This window comes from Colletotrichum scovillei (assembly GCF_011075155.1).
Source record: "Colletotrichum scovillei strain TJNH1 chromosome Unknown Contig00008, whole genome shotgun sequence".
Classification (NCBI taxonomy): Eukaryota; Fungi; Ascomycota; class Sordariomycetes; order Glomerellales; family Glomerellaceae; genus Colletotrichum; species Colletotrichum scovillei.
In genome coordinates, this window is record NW_023336266.1 from 1,340,075 (window position 1) to 1,359,049 (window position 18,975).

An 18,975-nucleotide genomic window follows, 5' to 3' on the forward strand; every position below is an offset into this window, starting at 1 on the left:
GCATTCCCCGAATGGATCGCCAACGGCGGTCGCCTAAAGGTCTGACATTAGATGCTATCACACTGTCTGGTTGTGCGTGAGTATCGATCACTGCCGGTGTTCCCAGGGAGGGAAACCAAGATGCCTTCCAACATGGACATGGCGTTTCTTCTCAGCTCGAATACCTACGATAATGCGGTATCGCGAGGAGCAAGATCAATAAACGATCCTGCGAAAAGTCCCATGGGTAGAGTCTAACCGCGGGGATGCTGAAGTCTCCGTTGTCCAGTGGAGATGTAAACAGCCAGTTCAAGTCAGCTAGTAATTAGTATCGAGAACTCGATAGAAGCCGGCATGCAAACCCTCAGAGAGCAGCCACGTCTATAATGTCGAGCGAATCAGAGACGAAGAAGTAGACCCCAAGCTGTTGTGTCTCAAAGCACAGACGACGGCATGGCTCCGGTAGCGAGCTTAACCCCGAGGGGCCAAGACAATATGAGCGCTAATCTGCGTGAAATCGAGCGCATACCTAGATTGACGACCTTGCCACGTTGGATTGGTTGGCTTTCACCAAGCCCATGCAACAGGGGGCATGTGGATTTCAACCGCCACAAACCATCTGCACTGTTACAGCCTGGCTGACTCAAGTAAGTCAGCTCAGGACGATGTAGTGATGGCGCGACATGAGGCCATACCGGTATTAGTTCTGGTACGGATCGCTCTTGGTCTGCGGGGGACGGGACGCAGGGAGAAGAAGTGTTTGACGGGCGTCTGCAGTGTGACTGTGCTAGACACCAACGATGCCGAGAAAAAGCAATAATGGTGTCGGTGGTATGGTAGAAGAATTGGTGGTGGTTTCGGGGATCGCTGTCAATGAAATCATTTCCGTTCCTTGACCTGGTGAAGACCCCCAGCTCCACGTTTGTTTGAGTGAGATGGAAGGGCGCCCCCAGAAAAAGCCGAGATTGGGTATGCGCACCAGCATCTAGGTCTTCGATATTGCGGAGGTCGGATACGGATGCTCGGTGCAGCCTTGTTCTTGAACACGGAGCGGCATCTTGCCTCATCTAGATTGAAGGATCAGCAGCGGACGAGGGAGCGTGGCCCTGCGTGCTGACTGCCGTTTCACAATCGAGTCTCGCTTGGGACCTCCCTGTGTACGGAGCATTTGACGGTCCTTTGCCCTGCACCGGGACACAGACAGACGGAGCTGAAGCTTGCGTCGCCAATCAAGTGGGTTCCACGATGACTCCTCCCTAGACTCTGTGGCTGGAGCGCCTGCGAGCTTGTCTCGAGCGGCAGGACGTGCGTACGTGCTCAAGCCATTCGCATTGTGACTTGCTGGACGGAATTCGGATGGTTGGAAAATAACCCGAGATGTTATTGCTCCCAAGAGTTGCCGGTGAAGGAAACCGAGCTGATGCTTGTCTTGCAGTGTCTGGTAGCAGAAGGCGGCTGCTGGGATACATTCTTCTATTCGTGTTTGTTTATAAAGCATCGGTATAGCTTCATTTTTGATAAGTGTATGCGTGTGTTCCGCTTCCCGCTATAGGCGATAGGTAGTCACAGTGTTTGAACACTCGTAGGTATTTGTCTCTCCCTCCGCCACTATATCAGCCTGCCAGCTGTAGCTGGTGTCCATTACTCCTTAGGCACGGTTGCTGTTGCTGGCTCCTGGGCTCTTGCCCATCTGATGATGGCGACGCTGACCACGATGCTTGGCCCGACTGTTTCTCGTTTGCAGTAGCGGACACACTTGGCGCTTGGAACCGGGTTGGCCAAGTTGGCCCTGACTGGGAATGAGAAGGGCGAGAGACAAACAAGGTTTGGGAATGTTGCAGAAGCGAACCGCTGCTCTTAACACGTCGTATTATTAACGTGGTGTTATACCGGGGTCGTCGCCATGTCGGTAATACGTGTAATGCAGAGAGCGAAAGAGCGTGGGGTATCCGAAGGATAGCGTCGCAGAGATTCGAAAAGTCGGGATGATATTCCCAGGGTAAGATTGAGATTCAGTATTCGTACGAATATGGACAGGGACCGACGACAGACAAGGGCCAAGGACCGAGCTGCGAGCCTTGAAGTTGGACGGGCGGACCAAGAGTTGTGGAGAGTGAAGGAGTTGGACGATGAGATCTGACAGATGCGCTAGCCCGGCTGCGGTAAGCGTTTTCCGTGATCGATGCAGTTCCTGCAGACCGCTTGTTTCTTTTCTCAGATTGGTGGCCTGAGGCAGGATGAGTGATATTCAGGCAGCCACTGGTCAGGTATTGGTATGCGTGGGAAGGGGCAAGGAAGCATTCGGTGGGACTGCGGCAGGAGTGACAGGGAACAGGAAAGTGAGGCAGTACGTAGTGGCGGGCTGGCTGAGGTGGATATACCACGTGATCTCTACGTACTCAGTACCCTCCATTATCCAGCGAGAAGCTTGGAGGGCGGCGACCAGCCACCAGCACCAGCCACTAGGTAGCCACAGGTCGTGACCAGCTTGCAGTTGCCTGCGCCTTCTTTCTGTCCCTCCTTCTTCCTCTGTGCACCTTCCCGTTTCCTTGAATACTTCCTGCAAGTGTGACCTCAGCCCGGAGCGGGCGCCTTGTGTTCTGATTGGTCAAGAAGGCTGCTGGGGTAGTCTGGAGTAGCATATGATTGGTTAGAGAATTGATAGGGCGGGATGGTAAGGAAGGAAGGAAGGAACTCCAACGAACACCAAGAAGAGTAGAGGAAGGACCTATGTAGCTACCTGTCTCCATCGTCATCTTCCTCAATCTCACCCCTTGCAGAACTGCACATCGTCTTGCTTCTCGATAGTATGCTGCAATTCTCTCCATCACAATCAGTGGCTTGCGGTCAGACATTGTAGCCGCGCTCGGAGAGTTTCTGTTACTCTTACCCTTCGCTGTCTTCGGATATTTCGGTCTGCTTACGGTTACGGTGCCGCATAGACAAGCAAACCATCGTGATCACCGAGAGAACCACTTTCACGATACTAGGAACTGGCCTACGGATTGACTATGTTCCTCCTGGACTGTCAATCGCAGGCTGTACATCACCACTTTCACCGCACGGCAGAGCTCCATCGAAGCCTAGTCTGACATTAGGTATCACATCAAGCTCGCCACCAATCGACCGGCCTCCATGGTAGCGATGGCATCATAGCCTGCCACACCACTATGAAGAAGCGCATCATGAATGATGAGTCTCTGCTTTACCAACTTCCTGAGCGAAATCCCGTATCAACGTCCATCTACCGCTAGGCGGCACGAGTAGTTCGACCAAAGAGACAGACGCCCGTGGAATCGAGACTCAGACTCTGCCAGTCTGCCTGGACCAAAACCCGGAGCCCGGGAGGCGCGCGCTGGTTGCTCTGCTCAGCTGTGCTTGCAAACTTACCGATGATCACACTGGCGAGGGAGTTGGGACTTCCGACTTCACAAGTTCACACACACAGACGATGCTACACTGCATCGTGAACCACGGGCGCTATGCTACAACTGGACGCCCGAAATTGCCTATTGGGCTGGCGAGATCAGCCTCTGCAGACCATTATATGGGCCCCCCGTGGCCCCTTCACCATCATGATCCATCATGATCCATCATAGCTCCGTCGTCGACAGCCTCACTCGTCGGGAGCCTGCGCCTGGGGATCCCTGTATAGCGGCCCCATCAAGTCGTTACGAGGCTGCTCTCGCTCGCCTGCAGCCTCTGCATTTCTTCCATTCCCGAATCGCCCGGACTGGCCAGTGGCACGCACACATGGCCCATGGACTACGCTAGAACGGCACAAGGTGACAAGACTCCAGAGACGCTGCCACTGCGCACCACACAGACCACATACTTTTTGACACCACACCATCACGGCCATACCACCCATGTCTTGTCGACGTTCGACTCTCTCAAGTCTCACCTCTCTCAACAATCAGCACTCTCTCTTTCGCGGCTCGCCTGCATCGCCGTGCCAAAATGACACACGATCCTGGCCTCAGGCATGGCTGCTTCAACCTCAAGCAACCCTGACAGCGAATCAACTCCAGCCAGTCCCTCCCCGTTCTGCCCGTTTACCGCTCCGAGCCACACAGACGTGCAGCATATTGCTGCAGACTGCAAAGACCTATGCACCACACGCACCCAACCAACGCAGCGTTGCGGCGTCTACCAAGCCTGGATTGCGGCGTGCAGCGTCACGGCGTGCCTAGGGTCAAGTGTACGGCAGACTCCAGAGAAAAAAAAAAAAAAAAAAAAAAAAAAAAGAGAGAAAAAGAGAGAGACCTCACAACATCAATCTGCTTGTCCATTCAGCGCCCGGCACGCTCAGGTTGCTTATCCACTTTCTTTTCATGGAACTCAATCCTGGCCCGCCCATTCAAACGGTCGTTCGCAATCTCAGGCCCATGTGCGACCCATGACCACGTTGGCCGCCGTCACTGGCCAGGATCAAAAGCCCATTCCAGAGGCAAACCGAATCCTCCATCGTCCGCCCTGAGTCTCCACACGCACCGAGTCCAGGCCTGCTCTTCCGCTTGCTGCTCCGTAGATGCTGGAGTTGCCGCTGCTTCGTCTCCGGCCAAGCTGGCCACGGGCACGCGAACCCAAGGCCGACATGGAAAGATTTGGCCGTAAATTTCGAGGCACCACACTCCGCAGCTCATCATTTGCAGAGAGGCTACCGTGTCCTCGACTCCGCCAGCCTTTACCTACTGCGTATTCGTACCGAGTCTGTGAAGCCTATAGCGCTGAATCCGACCCCAGGGCCCTGAACCCGCTCTTACACGTCTAATCATGCTCTCAGTCTCGGCTCTACTGCCATGCTCTGGTCTGACGAGACCTCAGAGGCTCAGACAGGCTTGGATTGACCGGCCAGAACGGCCCACAACCAGTTTGAAAAGAAAAATATCATGGCAATGATCCGTCCGTCGTCAAACGAACTTGGTACCCTAATCGAGTTGGCCGCGGACTGCCAGCAGCCAGACCAGCAGACATAGCCAGCCAGCACATAACTGTGCACCCGCAAATGTGAAGACCCCGTCTTCACTGTTTGGCAAAATATGCAGTCTACCCGGCCACTCGTATGGACCCGACCATACATAGTATAGAGGACTTAGCTCGGCACCAACTACTTTGATAGTCGCTTGCGCAGAACATTACTCATTGGCTCGTGTTACTAGCAGTCATGATATTGACGCAAGCATCCTAAAGTGCTTCTCAATAGGTGATTGGCTGTATGTGTCCTTGTCGACCAATCATGGCGCTACAAGCGACCTACGCTTCACAACTGTTGCTAAGAAAGAATGTGTGTGGTGTACGTACTCCGGAGTTGGTGCAGCCACAAGGTGGCCACCAGGTGGAAGATGACCGCTTGCGAAAAATCCGGAAGCCAATCAATGCTCCCGCGAAGGATGGATGGGAAGCGACGGGCATCCTGTGAGCAAAAACCAGATCTGCTTAGCATTGATCCAGTCACCAGCCTGCGAGGCAGCATCTGCAACAGAAAGGCTGACCGGCCACCGAAGCCCACACTCATCAACTCCCGGACTTCATGCAAACAGCTTGCCAAGCGCCACAGAGGCTCCAACGTCAGCTACGAGACCATGACAGTGAGCCAATTAGGTCGCGGATGGCACTGTTGTGACTGGGCATCCCAAGTCGCCCGCTCTCAGTCGGTGTTTGGCGGTAGTCACAGATTGCCCTGCTACCAGCTCTACCCGGTGTCAGCAGCGTTTTTTTCGACCTCGAACCACGCGGCATTGATGATAGCTGTGGCTCAAAAGTACGGGGCTCTGCATCAAGCCATAGCATACCACGTCGCTAGACCAGGCCGAATACTCCCAAGTCGCGGTGAAGGAAGATGTGTCTCATTCGATCATCGTTCGATTGAGATTCCATGCCCGGTTCCGACGTTCCCCCAAGGGGGTTTTGTTCAAGCGTGAGGCTTTCCTCCATTATCCTACGGAAACGGGCACGTTCGCCCTGCGGCAGGCGAGACACGGGCAGGCTGGATAGAGAGAAGAAAAGAAGAAGCTGCACATCACAGGTCACAGGAGGCCTATGACGATGGCTCACTCAGTATCGCTCAGGGAGGGCGAGCCGTAACAGCGAGAGCACGGAGCAGTCAGTCACCAACAAGGCACTGGGCCTCTGATTGACAGCAAGAAAGCTGAGAAGGGAAGTGAAGGGAAGGGAAGGGTACACTAGAGCAGCGGACAGTCTGTGTTCCCTCCGCCAGGGTCGTCCCATGAGTGCTTGGGAGGCGACGACTCACGCACGCCCCGTTTCTTCGACACCCATCGACCATCCGTTTCGTCTGACACACTCAGCCAGTAGCGGTGGCAGGGGTATATGGAGCACGGCTGGGGGTGGTGGATAAGAATCAATACACGAGAAGTGAGGAGTGACACAACTCACACCCACTCACACTTCACACCCCCTTGGGACGGGGCCACTTTACCTGGTGCGTCAGACAATACCTGCTCGTAAATTGCGCAGAGACGCCAATCACGACTGCTAGTGGCATCCTGGTGGCTGCTCCAGCAGAGAAACTCTGCCGGTCACTTGTCCACGCCTCGGCACGACCACCCCCCCTTTGGCTCCACGCCCCCTTGGCCCTCGACCTACTGCGTAGCTCCAAGCCAGGCTCTCAGGCCTCAGGCTCTTCTATCAACTCTAACCCACTGGCCCGCTGCTCATGTCGAACTCAAGAATAGACGGTGCATTGGTGGATCCATGGCTAAGACATGGCAAGCCGCTCATCCCTGCTCTGCTAATATCGAAGACGACTGGGGTGTCCTTGGAGCCACCGGCCATGGTGGATGCTCCACGCAACGCACTTTGACATGGGTACGTAGCCGTAGCGCTAACATCATTTCGCCTCGTTCCTCATCGGGGTGGTGGCAGTCATTATCAACCACCCATATCCCACCATCGTGCAACTGGCTCGACCTGACTAGAGACTTCAATCATCAACTCTTCCACCACGCTCCTTCCCGTCGACCTCTTCACATCTCTTCACGATTCTTCGGGAAACTGGAATCTCAGTCGCCCTTCCACCTCTGCCTCACAACAGACACCGACCTTCATCGACCTCAGCTCGCTACCCATCCCGCACCAGGCGACAATTACGTGTTTGACTCGTTGACTCGACGTCTTGCACTTTCGACCTTTCTACTTCCTCAGAACGAACCATAGGACTATCAACCCATATCAGGCCGTAGGATAATAACCCAGGACTTTTACTTTGGACTCCCAGGACATACCAACCCAAAGGACAGGCCGTTTCTACTTTTTCCTTCTTCTTCTCTTCCACTTTGGATCTCGCCTTCGAGACCCATTACAAACCGCCAGAGAAAGGATTCCCATTTGGACCCGCAAAAATCACATAACATGCAGCATGTATCAGGATTTGGCTATCCCACCCCTCCCGCGTCGCCGGTGTACGACAACACAAAGTGTTCGATCCAACAACCCATCACGACAGCACCTCACTGCCAGGCACGATATGTCCCGCTAACACCAGAGGCGAGACTCGGAAGGTTTCTTGAGGGCAAGTTGCAGTTGCAAACCATTCTTGGTACTGGCGCATATGGCGTCGTATATTCCGCAGTGGATGTCAAGACCGGAGTCCGTTACGCCGTCAAGTGCCTCAGCAAATTCAACCCAGATGGAACCCCATTGGATCGTCGACAGGTTGCCTTCCAGAACCGAGAGATTCGTCTGCACTACCTGGCGTCGGCCCACCCCAACGTGGTGTCGATGCTCAAGATTGTTGATGACCCGGACTGCATCTATGTTATCTTGGAATATTGCCCGGAAGGTGACTTGTTCTTCAACATCACCGAGTGCGGTCAGTATGTCGGGAACGATGACCTCGCCAAGAGAGTCTTCCTGCAAGTATTGGATGCCGTGGAGCACTGCCATTCCCTCGGAATCTACCACAGAGACTTGAAGCCGGAGAACATTCTCGTGTCGGACCAAGGATCAACAGTCAAGCTTGCCGACTTTGGCCTCGCAACCTCATCCGACCGGTCAGAGGACTACGGATGCGGCTCAACATTCTACATGAGTCCAGGTAGGCCATCCATTCCCAGGAATTTTCCTACTTCTATCAAACCCCCTGATCACCACTAACGTGTCGCTTCTTTCCTTTTTCTAGAATGCCTGGACCACTCCGCCCGGAGACCTTTCTACCTCTGCGCACCAAATGATGTCTGGAGCCTCGGAGTCATCTTGGTCAACCTGACCTGCGGACGCAACCCATGGAAGCAAGCATCCTTTGAGGATTCTACTTACAGGGCTTACACCCGATGCCCGGAAACTCTGAAGAGCATTCTCCCCGTGTCGGATGAACTGAACGACATCTTGGGGAGGATCTTCACCCGTAACCCGGATCAGAGGATTACTCTTGCCGAGTTGAAGGCAAGAATCCAGGCTTGCTCCATGTTTACCATTCCGGCGAGGTCGACAGCTGTGCTCTCGACTACCCAGGTTCCGCATGAGCACACTACCGAATACGTTACTAGCGAGGACACGATTGTCGACGACTACGACAACGCCCTCTCACCCGCTTCCTCCTCCTCAGACGAAGGATCCACCTGTTCTTCTGACGAGGGCTCGCTCACCTCAAGTGGCTCGACCATCGATGACCTTGATGAGGACTTCCTTCAGGAACAGCAGGAGACTATGGCATGCCATACCCAGACATACGAACCAGAGGATACCGGAGCAACATACTTCCCCACACAGGACTACATCCCTCAACAGTATACTGGCCCCGTACCATCCCAGCTTGCTGGACCTGAGTCCTTCCGTGTCCAGATGGCTGTACCAACACCGGCTCCTGTCCAGGCTCAACTGCAAGCGCCCAGCTGTCCATCCAAGTCTTTCGTCCAGTTCTGGTGGGGAGATGTGTTGAAGTATGCTCAGCAGGCCCCTGCTATTCATCCTCACGTTCCATTCCACCACCAGGTTCCCATCTTCTCGCATCCTCAAGGCTGCTACTAGGAACAATTATCCGTTACGCCAACTCATGTCCAGGACCATCCCAATCCTACCTATCCTGGAGAACATGGCGACATCAATTCAAACAAAACAACTAATCAACGTTCATTCTCGTGGGCCATCCATGAGGACACTTAATTCGTTACGAGATACGTGGACCATATTACCTTTTGGATTTATCTTCCCGGAATGGAATCTTCAAAAGTCGTGCGAAAAGGACCTGAATTTGTCTATTACGCAAAGGCGCTTGTAAACTTGCTGGAGCGGGGTTTTCTTTTATTGTTTATTCTTTCTATGTCTTCAGCGCGGAGTTGGGAACCGGAAAGCAAAGAGTGACGGTGTGTTGATGTCGAAAACTATGGAAAGCATATTAGGCGCAGAAGGGGGATACAGACCAAGAGGCAGGAAATCTTTTCATGATTTTTACTGGGAGGCGGAATATTCTATTCTGACGCATTATTGCGCAAACGGCTTGGGGAAAGGAGCCTTCATAGGGCCACTTTCCTGGCAATCGTTTGGATGATACCAGATTCTTCTTTTTTTTTTCTTTTTCTTTTTTTTTGGGGGGATGGATTTGGGCCACTTACAGGAGAGAGGGATTCAGTTCACTCAAAGCTGAGGAAAAGACGGTTTAGACAATACCTGGGCCAAGAACCCAACCGCCAGCGGATATGTTCGCTGAACGGAGACTCAAGCTGGGAACAAAGCCCTCCAAACGAGTACGGGCTAGGGACAACGACCAGAAAGAAAAAACTGGCGCCTACCAATGAATACAAACATTCAAACACCCCAAAACAAGTTCTTCCCACGTGTACCTGTGAATGTCTCCTTGTCTAGAACGATTTACTCCATTTGAAAAGAGTGCGAACACTGACCTTGCCAAAATGGTGCTTAGCTAAGGCGAAGGTGGTGGTGTTGGTCGGAAGCGGCGGGATGAGGCAGTCTGTGGTTCTCTAACCTTTTTTCTACGTAATGGCCTAGAAAAGGGTGACATTCTTTTTTTTCCCTTTTCCTTTCCCACCTTCGGTTACGGTTCTTCCAGAACGTCTCGAATAATTCCATTCAGTTTTACGAGGGAAGAAAAAGTTAAGGGAAACCCTCCCTTCTCCGAGTCTCTGACAACTCTGAGGGATGGTTATTCCCTACTCGAGTAATCTACGGTCTACCTTGTATTCTGTAGTTGAAGACCGCCCAAACGCGCGAGGCAGTGAGGTGGAGGAGAGGGAATGCGAACCCCCCTCCCCTTCTTGAGGATGTGTCCCCCCCAAGCCTTTTCCTCGCAGTCAGGGAAGAGCCATGGTCTTGTTCGGCTTTACTGTGTAAAAGGCGAGTTTGTGTCGAGCGGGCGGTATCCCTGATGAATTGTTCACTTTTCTAGGACTGACATTTTTTTTTGACAACCCTTGTTTTTCCTCTTTTTCCCCCCTTCCACGTCTCTTGCATTTGGGGGATAGGCCTATCTACTCTGCAGGAAGACAATGTGCGCACATCTGTAAGCGTGCTAGGCGGGACATGGAGAAGGGTGCTGCTGCTCTCGCCAGAGAAAAAAGAGTCATGAGAAAGTGCAGCTTTCGAATGGATTGTGCAACTATGCAAACTGACTTACTGCACGGCAACTGCGTCGCTCCATAGGAAGAGCACGTTCCAACCGACCAACACTAGAGGGGGGGATGAAGATCACACACTCCAGCTTTTCTTCTTTCTGGCTGTGCCCGCAGTAGTAAGCACGCTCTAAGAAAGGCAGGGCTGTCGAAGGGGGATGGATTCAATGGATCGGTGGTTCTGGCTCTGGTGGTGGTCACTTCTGGCGCTGGTGCCGTTCTCGAAAGGGGGGCTGGCTGGCTGGCCTCGCACCGCTTCGCTGTACACTGGTTTCCGCGATGGTGCTGCAAACATGATTGGACGGTGAGCACTCTGAAAGATGTGGGAAACGGTCATCGTTCGCCCTGTTTTCGGTGGTGCGGGTGGTATGGGTGAGTTGCGTCGAGGTGGTCCGTTCTATCCTCCCCTTCCAAGTCTTGTCTTATCCCCCAGTTCTCTCCAATCATGACCCCTGTGCCTATAAGTCACTGCCGTAGTGTGGTGTTGGTAAGTGTTATTCTTTTTTTTCCTTCTTTTCTTAATTGTTCTTGGGACCGCAGGTCCGCCCTACCGTGAGCCTTGAGGGCGGAGGTTGATGCCCTCTTTGGGTTTAGAGTGTACGAAGAGGGTTTGGGGTGAGACCGATTATAGCCCTGGTGGCCCTGCCAATATTTTTATTGTATTGTTTCCTTTTCTTGGAGCGAAAGTGTGACGGTGCCCACTGCCCAGTGCCAACCTGGGCAATTTTCTTTGGTGCATGGGTCATGGATTGTCACCAGCTGTTGCTGGGAGTGGAAAGTCTGAGCAGAGCAGAGAGTCCCCTGACGGCTGGAGAAGAAGAGAAGAAGGTTGAGCCTTGGTCGGATTCGGGCTCGTGCCTCGGTGACTGGGGGCTGGAGGGTTCGGGATAGGACGCGCGCGATGTCATGTAGTGACATTAGTTGTACGGATACGGTTGGTTGGATGCCTTGAAAGGGGGAGGATCGCAATGTATGCAGAGGTAGTAGCACCAGGAAGAAAGGTTGCGGGGGGCCTTTCATTAGTGTATCCAACCGGGTCGTATCGTTCAACTTTCCCAACGTTAGGGAATCCCCGAAGATTGGCACACTGGGAGAGAAACTTGGGAGACAGTGAGGTGGACTTGCATGGGGCCTGTTTGCGCCGTTGTCACCTTATTACGCATGCGGCACGGCGGAGGAAGGGTTGTAAGGTAGGGACGCCTCGGGCGTTGTGTGGTTTGGGCATGGAAGCGTGTGGGTGGAGCAAAGAAAAGCACCGGGCTTGCATTTATGGAATGATGGATGGGGTGGCCATGGGCACGGCATGGCACAGCACAGCATGGCATGGGAAGACGCGATAGCGAATCCCATCGTGGTGGGCATGCATGTAGGCAACCCTGTTTGCGATGAGGGTGGCCGAGGCACTGGAGCGTCAGCCAACTAGAAGAGGTTTGGAGGAGCGTGTGAGAGGTTGCAGATATGGAGAGATGTGTGTGAGTAGGTATTCCGTAAGTGTGTGTATAGGTGGCTAGCTTCATTGCTAAACATGCAAGTGTGTGCTTTCGGTGGGAGCCGTCAGCCTTTTTGTTTCTGTTTTATTCCTTCACTTTTGGTCATTATTGGGTTGCGAGGTTTAGCACTTTACACGGCCACTTTCTGAGGCGAATCTGCTATTATAACTTGAGTATAGCATGTCTCGGTGTGGCCTGGTGGGTGGATGGGGCCAAAGTGCTTCGCTCTCACAGTTGGAAGTGTATGGAGTTTTGGGATGACATGTCGTCTGGCTTACACTTCCGTGCTTCCCGCCGCGCCCTCGAGCACAAGGAGGCGTCTTACCGGATGGACGAGACGAGGTGGGGGGCTCTCAAGACGAAAAGGGGCTTGAATAGGCATAGGCAAAAGACGCATCAAACCACGCGAGAGGGATAGCCAAGCGGGATCATGGGATAGATGAAAAAGGATGTTTGAAAGAAAGGACTGGAATGAGTTAGCGTGCCATGTGCTAAATGTGATGGGTTATGACGATGGACGACTAGGTAGGGCCAAGTTCACTAATCGAACACGGCAGACAGAGAAAGACAGAGGGAGAGATCAGTTGGCCAAGAGTAAAGCTGGCAGCAAACTCTCTGGTGGGCGGTGGTCGGTGGTGGTGGGTTTGGTTTAGCACATATTTGGTGTGGTTGGGTTGGTTGCCAGTTTCGCCCGAGAGTCCTTACCCACGATCGCTGAGCCGTGAGTGGCTTGAATCACTTGACTTCCCGCTTGCGCTAGGCCTTGACAGCAAGCAGACGCATGTTCTATAGACTAGCTTACTGGGGGGAAGCTCAAGTATGCCGTGGACACGGGTGAGTTCTGACTGGTTAGGTAGATGCTGGCAGCTCTCAACTCTGCGGGTGATTTCTTAAACCTTTTCGCATGATGAGGTGATGAGCGGTATGGACATTGGATGCCGACTGACAAGTCTTGAAGGGGCAATTACTGTAGTGAGCGAATGCTGGCCCCACCGTCCGATGATCGCAGCCTGTTTGTGGTGCCATCCACCGGAGTTATTGGAACGACGGAGACGGAGACGGCGGCCGCGGCGCACGGCGACAATGGAACACCCGGCCGGGGGTTGATATGTGATGTTGGATGGAAGTGGAGTTTGATGCGGTGTAGCACTGTCATGTTCGGTCTATGATGGAGAACGATAACATTCCTGGCTGAAAGATCTGCTGATACTGCCGTTGGCGACACTCTAGAACCGACAAGCGAGAAGCTCGCATTCATCAGTTGGCTCTCTGCTGGACTTGTTGTCAACCAATCTCAAGAGTCCGAAGTCTCTCTTGCTGTGACTATGGTTCCCACCCATCCACACTTTGTCTTAGGTTGGGTTGGTCGCTATTTCTACGGGCTCTTCCCCGGTAGACGATTGAGAACTCTATTATTGTCTTGGCCGTCTATTCGTGCCTTATGGACTACGAAAACTGTGGGTTATCAACTTATCGTCCTTTTTTAATCTATCTTTTTGACAGCTCCGGCCAAGCTTTGCGTTTGACTTGTGATAGAGTTTGACCGCGTTTTGAAAATGGGGTGGGATAAAAAAGCAACGGAGACAGGGTTTGGACGTTTGGGAGAAGGCAATAATTCTGCTCTGCTGCGGTGTCGATCATTGGAAAGGGCATAGGTTGGCGAGTCGCTTTCTCATCCGGCCCCTGCTCCTGTTTGCTCGTTTGGGTTCCTCGTAGCGGTCGTTGTGGGCACCGGCGAGGGTTATTCTGTCTTTCTTTGGATATCGAGCAATCACTATGCGGGTGGTTTCAATGCAATGGATGCATACTGTCAGATTTGGCATAATCAGAAACTGGTTGAAGACTTCTACATTGGTTGACAAGGCCGGGTTGGCCATATCGTCCTCTGCTTTGAGGCCCTCGCGAACAACCCCTGCAACTATTTTTCGTTTCTTGCAGCATTGACAAGTCAGTTGATGGGGAACCCGATATGCCGGGTATTGGCTGCAAGCCGCAGGCCGCAAGCGGACAGGGGCACGAAGGGGGCGGTGAGGGAAAAAAGGTCTAGGCCCCGGCTCGAGTTGGACAATGTGGGAAACGACAGATCTATCGGGATACAGCGTGGCTTGATAGATGCCAGAGAAAAGCTGTATTTCCCAAACGTGATTGGGTGGGATGGAACCTGTCCTCGACATTTGCCTGCATTGAGCTGAGCGTTGTCACTTTCTCCTCCCCGCAATTCATGGTGGCGATAAGCCAGAGCTCTTCGTTGTGATGGAGACAAAACGAACAACGAATAGCCGGAGCCACTAACATGATGGATCATGGGCGAGTCTTCACTGGTCTTTGCGGTCTTTTTTGTTCCTCTCCCCCTTGCACTTGCATCTAGTGGGCTCACTGGGCTGGCGAATTGCGCTTTTCCAGGCCCCCCGCCAGCTTACGCCGGTAGTTGTTGAAGTGGTTCGGAAACGTTCCCGCGGCGTGGCCGGGGGGCTAGAGTTGAAGGGCTCTATTCCACTTTGGCACATAGTCTTGGGATGACACCTAGTACCTTGGGCCGCTTCTGTGCATGGCGCATGATGGGTTTGATATTGACGGGTTTCTGCCCAAGTATGGACAAAAGGAACGTACGAAGAAGGGCGCGTCTAACGGGTGGGGGCGTTCGATATTCTTGTTCCTCTAGAAAGTCTGGAAGGCGACCACCGGGGGGCCGCAGATGATCAAGGGATGGGATGGACAACTGCAGATCGAGATGCGGAGAACGGCACAGCGGCGAGGCAGCGGGCAGTGAGTGAGCGAGTGCCCTTTTGCGGCCGCAGAAACCGAACTGGTGGGCACACTGAAGAGTCGCAGGACTGGTTTGCCAAGGCCGCGCGCCGTTGGTACGATGCTCAATGCGTGATACTAGGCGTAATCTTTGGAGACAAATTGAGAGACATGGTGGAAGTAAGGGCTCACGGCAGTTGTTGCTTCTCGGCGTCGTCTTGTCTCTTGGTGAGGGGTTGGAGGGGGGTTGTGTCAGTGTGCCTATAATCAGAGAGCTCGTGAGTGGCTAGGCGAGAACGAGGTTGGCTGGTGAGGAGGCAGATACTTTGAATCATCATGTCTTGGAGCCCGCGTTGCGGTGGACGCGCGAGGTTACGAAGTGTGGAAGCGTGGTTGAGCAACTCTCAGTCATCAACTACGTCAACTGTCTCGATCTCTGTCGAAGACCCGCATGGGAGGGTCAAGCTCGCACGTTTGCGCACGTTCCTTGTCGCAACGCCCACCGTTCGATAGATGGATAGGGAGACATCGCAGGTCTGCCAACTTAGAGGATTTCGAAGAATGTGGTCTCTGGAGACACTCATGGTGCGATATTAACAGTGAATCCATCTTATCAAACTATAATTGGCAACCTGTGCTGAGTCCGGCTAAACATGCTGCGCTTCCAAACACTCCGTGTTCAACTGGAACACTTTAGTCTCTAGGGTGTAGCAAGCAGCACCATCAACGTCATGATCGCGATTCTGTGTAGATCGCCGCGTGGTTGTTATTCATCCCTTACCGCCGAGAGATCTTCAAAACAGATTGGATACAGCTAAGGCCGCCCTTGTCAGAGCCGGTGGCAAATACTCATGCTTGGATGGTTCCCATCGTCACGGCCCCGGAGTCCCGCCGTAGAGAGTCGCTTCGCACGGACGGGGCCGGCGGTTCACGGCCGGGGACTTTATTGACGGAAGAGAGGGGCAGAGGGCTGGAGCGAGAGGGGTTGAACACAACAATTACCAGAAACTTGGACTTATGCCGTCGCTACCGAACAAAACGATCAGCTTGGCACAGAGCCTCTCTCTCCAAGACTCCAAGTGGCGAATACTGGACATGGAAGACGCTTGACAAGATCTCAAGATGTGGTGGACCGCATCAAGTCTGGGTACTATCTTTGGTGCATCAATTGTCACTCTATGGCCCTAGGAGAACAATGGCCCCCTCGACTTCCAACTCTCACTCACCTTTCCCATCTCGACACTGACCGCATTGCCCATTGCGTCGTTTTCGTTCCGCGATTCTATAGTTCGCTGACTCGCCGTCCAATCAATGCCCCAGATCGCTCACCCAACCAGCGACTCTGCCGTCTTAGCTCGGAGAGGGGGAACTATTCGATGATAGAAAGTCCCGATCGCACATGGCCGCCCCGATCTCCAAAGACATCACCGGCGCTCAAGAGGGTAACGACGTTTACCTAGTCCCGCCCATCCCTTCCGGCTTCTGCATCCGGTGTTGCGGGCTTACTAGCTTTTTGCCTTTCCCAGGAACTGGACGACGGGCCTTGTTTCGGGCAAAGATCTTCGGCGTGGCAGAGAGAGACGCATAGAGTGTACACGCGGAAAGACATCAGCACGCGGTTGACTCTAGCAGTATGTCTGCGAACGAGAGACACTTTGCCCGTTCCGTCCAACATCGAGATCTTGAGAGTTCAGGTTATGGACGACGGATGAGAGAAAATGGGGCCCACGACGTTCAAGGTGCCACACTCACCGCAAGCTATTGAAAGCGTCGGCCAAAACTCAATTGCGGTACGAGAAAATCATCAGTGGATAGGCTCCATCGTTCGTCGGTAGCGCTTCCTATCGTGCCATATCGTGCCATTGTCTCTGCCATGTCTCACTCTCTAGGCGCAGAGTTCGAGATCTACGATCTTTGAACACGCGAGGTCAGAACGGTGCACAAGATTGCCGAGTGGATAACGTGCACCACAGAGATGCAAACGAACCGACGAGGCTAAGATGGCTTCGCTCTAGGAGCTTATAGCGAAAAGTGACATCCCAAAATATCGCGATCTGTTTGCCAGCCTCAATTCCCTAGGCACTCCAAGATATGAGGGTCAAACCACACTTACACGTACGTCTGCCGTCACACGATAAGGGATGTCCAGCACCAGCTCCAGCGTTCGAACGTTGACTGCCTCACCATACGCGTACCTGGAGGCCTTCTCTGCGTCTACCTAAACCCTCGAGCGTTTCTGAACCCTACTTGCCTATGCACAGCCCCCTCTGACAGCCGCCGTCTGATGTTTTCCAACAGCGCCATGAGGTCAAGAGCCCGAGCCGCTTCCGAGCCCGGTGTCAGCCATTCCCGCAGCGACCCCTCCAGGGCTGACCAATGGAAAGCCACAAAGATGGGCATCCCGAGGGTAAGGTATCGTATGGCATTGACCAAAAGTTGAAGCCGGCCGGGAATGAGAAGCTGAAAAGGCCGCCTTGACGATCTTACTGCCGTGGCTTGCGTGGCTGGGGGCAGAAAGCTTCAAGGCAGTGGATGTGGACGGGGCGGTGGCTTGAACCACAGAGCTACACACGTTTTGATAGTTTTTGATATTGGGGAGCACGGCAGTTCATCATCTGCCACAAAACGCCCCTCCCATCAGTGCCACCTTACCGATATTTCGCTGAAGACGGCATATTGGTAAAGAAGGCCCGTGTTGGCGAGTATCTAACCTCTTCCAAACATAGTCTCATGATGAAAGGGCCACACACCCCAAGCCGGCCCGCCCGCTGTCCACGTCGCTTGCCATTGTCAATAGTCTCGTATCCGTGCCCCGAGCTAAGACGATTCGTGGATCACGGGAAAGGGCCCCATCACCGAAAGAAATAACCCGACAGGGTCCCCTCTTTCTCTGTGTTTCCAAGTTACCACCGGCTCGACACCAACTAAGCGAAGAACGGCGCACGGTGCCGCCTCTTCCTCTCTTAGTCTTTACCAAGCCTTGCTCATCGCACTAGACTAGGCTGGTTGGCACGGTCGTCTGTTGGCTTCTTGGGGTGGGGGGCACGACGACTGAACGCCCTCTCTGGCACCTTGGGCGTCTTGGGAAAAGGGACCGGGAGCAGTTGGTTTGTCTCTAGCGGGCGTCAAATGATCTAAGCGCTTCCGCGCCGGCTGGCGGGCGGCTTTCTTGCGAGCGGTCCCCCCGCGTCGAGAGACGGCGTCGAAGGAGTTTCTTCTCCACTCCGCGGTACCCACTCCGTGCGGCCGGAGAGGGCGGAGCCACACCCAAATGGCTGGGAAGAGATGAGGGATGGTGTTGATGATGTGGCTCAGGCAGAGCCGTTTGCGGTCACACAGGAACTTACCGTACTGGTTTACACACCAGTCGCCAAAAGGTGTGAAGGCCACGGAGGTCTGGGCCTGCCTTCATAGACACACGAGACAGAGAATTGCTTGCTATGGGCGGGGGGATGGGACGCTAGCTTTGGTTCCGTGTGTGTGTGTGTGTCACTGCCTACGGCGCCAAGAAATGAAGGTGCTTTGGCATCGGGCGTCATCAATATGGGTTCGGGGACGGGGAGCCATCATCATGCGAGGGAGCACGGGGCAATGCACGGAGAAAACAACGTCTGCAGGAGCCTGAGAGGTATCTCGATGCCTGCGAAAGGTGGTATAGCACGATGGGTGGTAGCATATTGGCTCTCGCATGAGCTCCTGAAGCTGTTACAGTAGAGAAGCCAACTGTGGGACTATAGTAGGCAGCGTGGTTGCTTAAGATCGACCACGAGTTTGCTTTGTAAGTGCCGTCTGGTGTTTTTGCGAGGCGGACAAATCGTTTCTGGCACACCATCTTAAAATGATGCGACAGTTGGCTGGAGCAAGTGTCTGAAGCCGCGAGGTGAGCAGTGCACTTACACACTTCTAGGAGACTTTCCTCCTCTCTTTACGCAAGGGGAAGGGCAAAGCTTGGGATGGACTTGGATAGACCTTGATGTGCGTGGCCGGTCTCATGAACCATGGAGAGGATGACGATGTTCGTTCCCATCCGCTTGGATGTGGCTTGAGAAGAGGACCCCTATGCCCTGCCAATATGTCGTACGGGCTGTTAAGGAGAGGCGGCGTTGGCACGGACCGCAGATATTCACACAAATCTCCATACCATGACGCCAGATGCCGCAGAGGCCACGAGT

The 18,975-nt window shown here is 53.6% G+C and overlaps 1 protein-coding gene across 1 annotated transcript; it reads left to right on the plus strand.

The window, feature by feature from the left end:
* Window positions 1-6,889: 6,889 nt before the first annotated feature.
* On the plus strand, window positions 6,890-9,757 carry HER10_EVM0004376 (uncharacterized protein). Its single transcript, XM_035474024.1, has 2 exons — window positions 6,890-8,038; window positions 8,123-9,757. The coding sequence occupies exons 1-2, from the start codon at window positions 7,354-7,356 to the stop codon at window positions 8,968-8,970; spliced, it is 1,533 nt and encodes a 510-aa protein (XP_035330603.1). The 5' UTR covers window positions 6,890-7,353; the 3' UTR covers window positions 8,971-9,757.
* The last annotated feature ends 9,218 nt before the right edge of the window (window positions 9,758-18,975 follow it).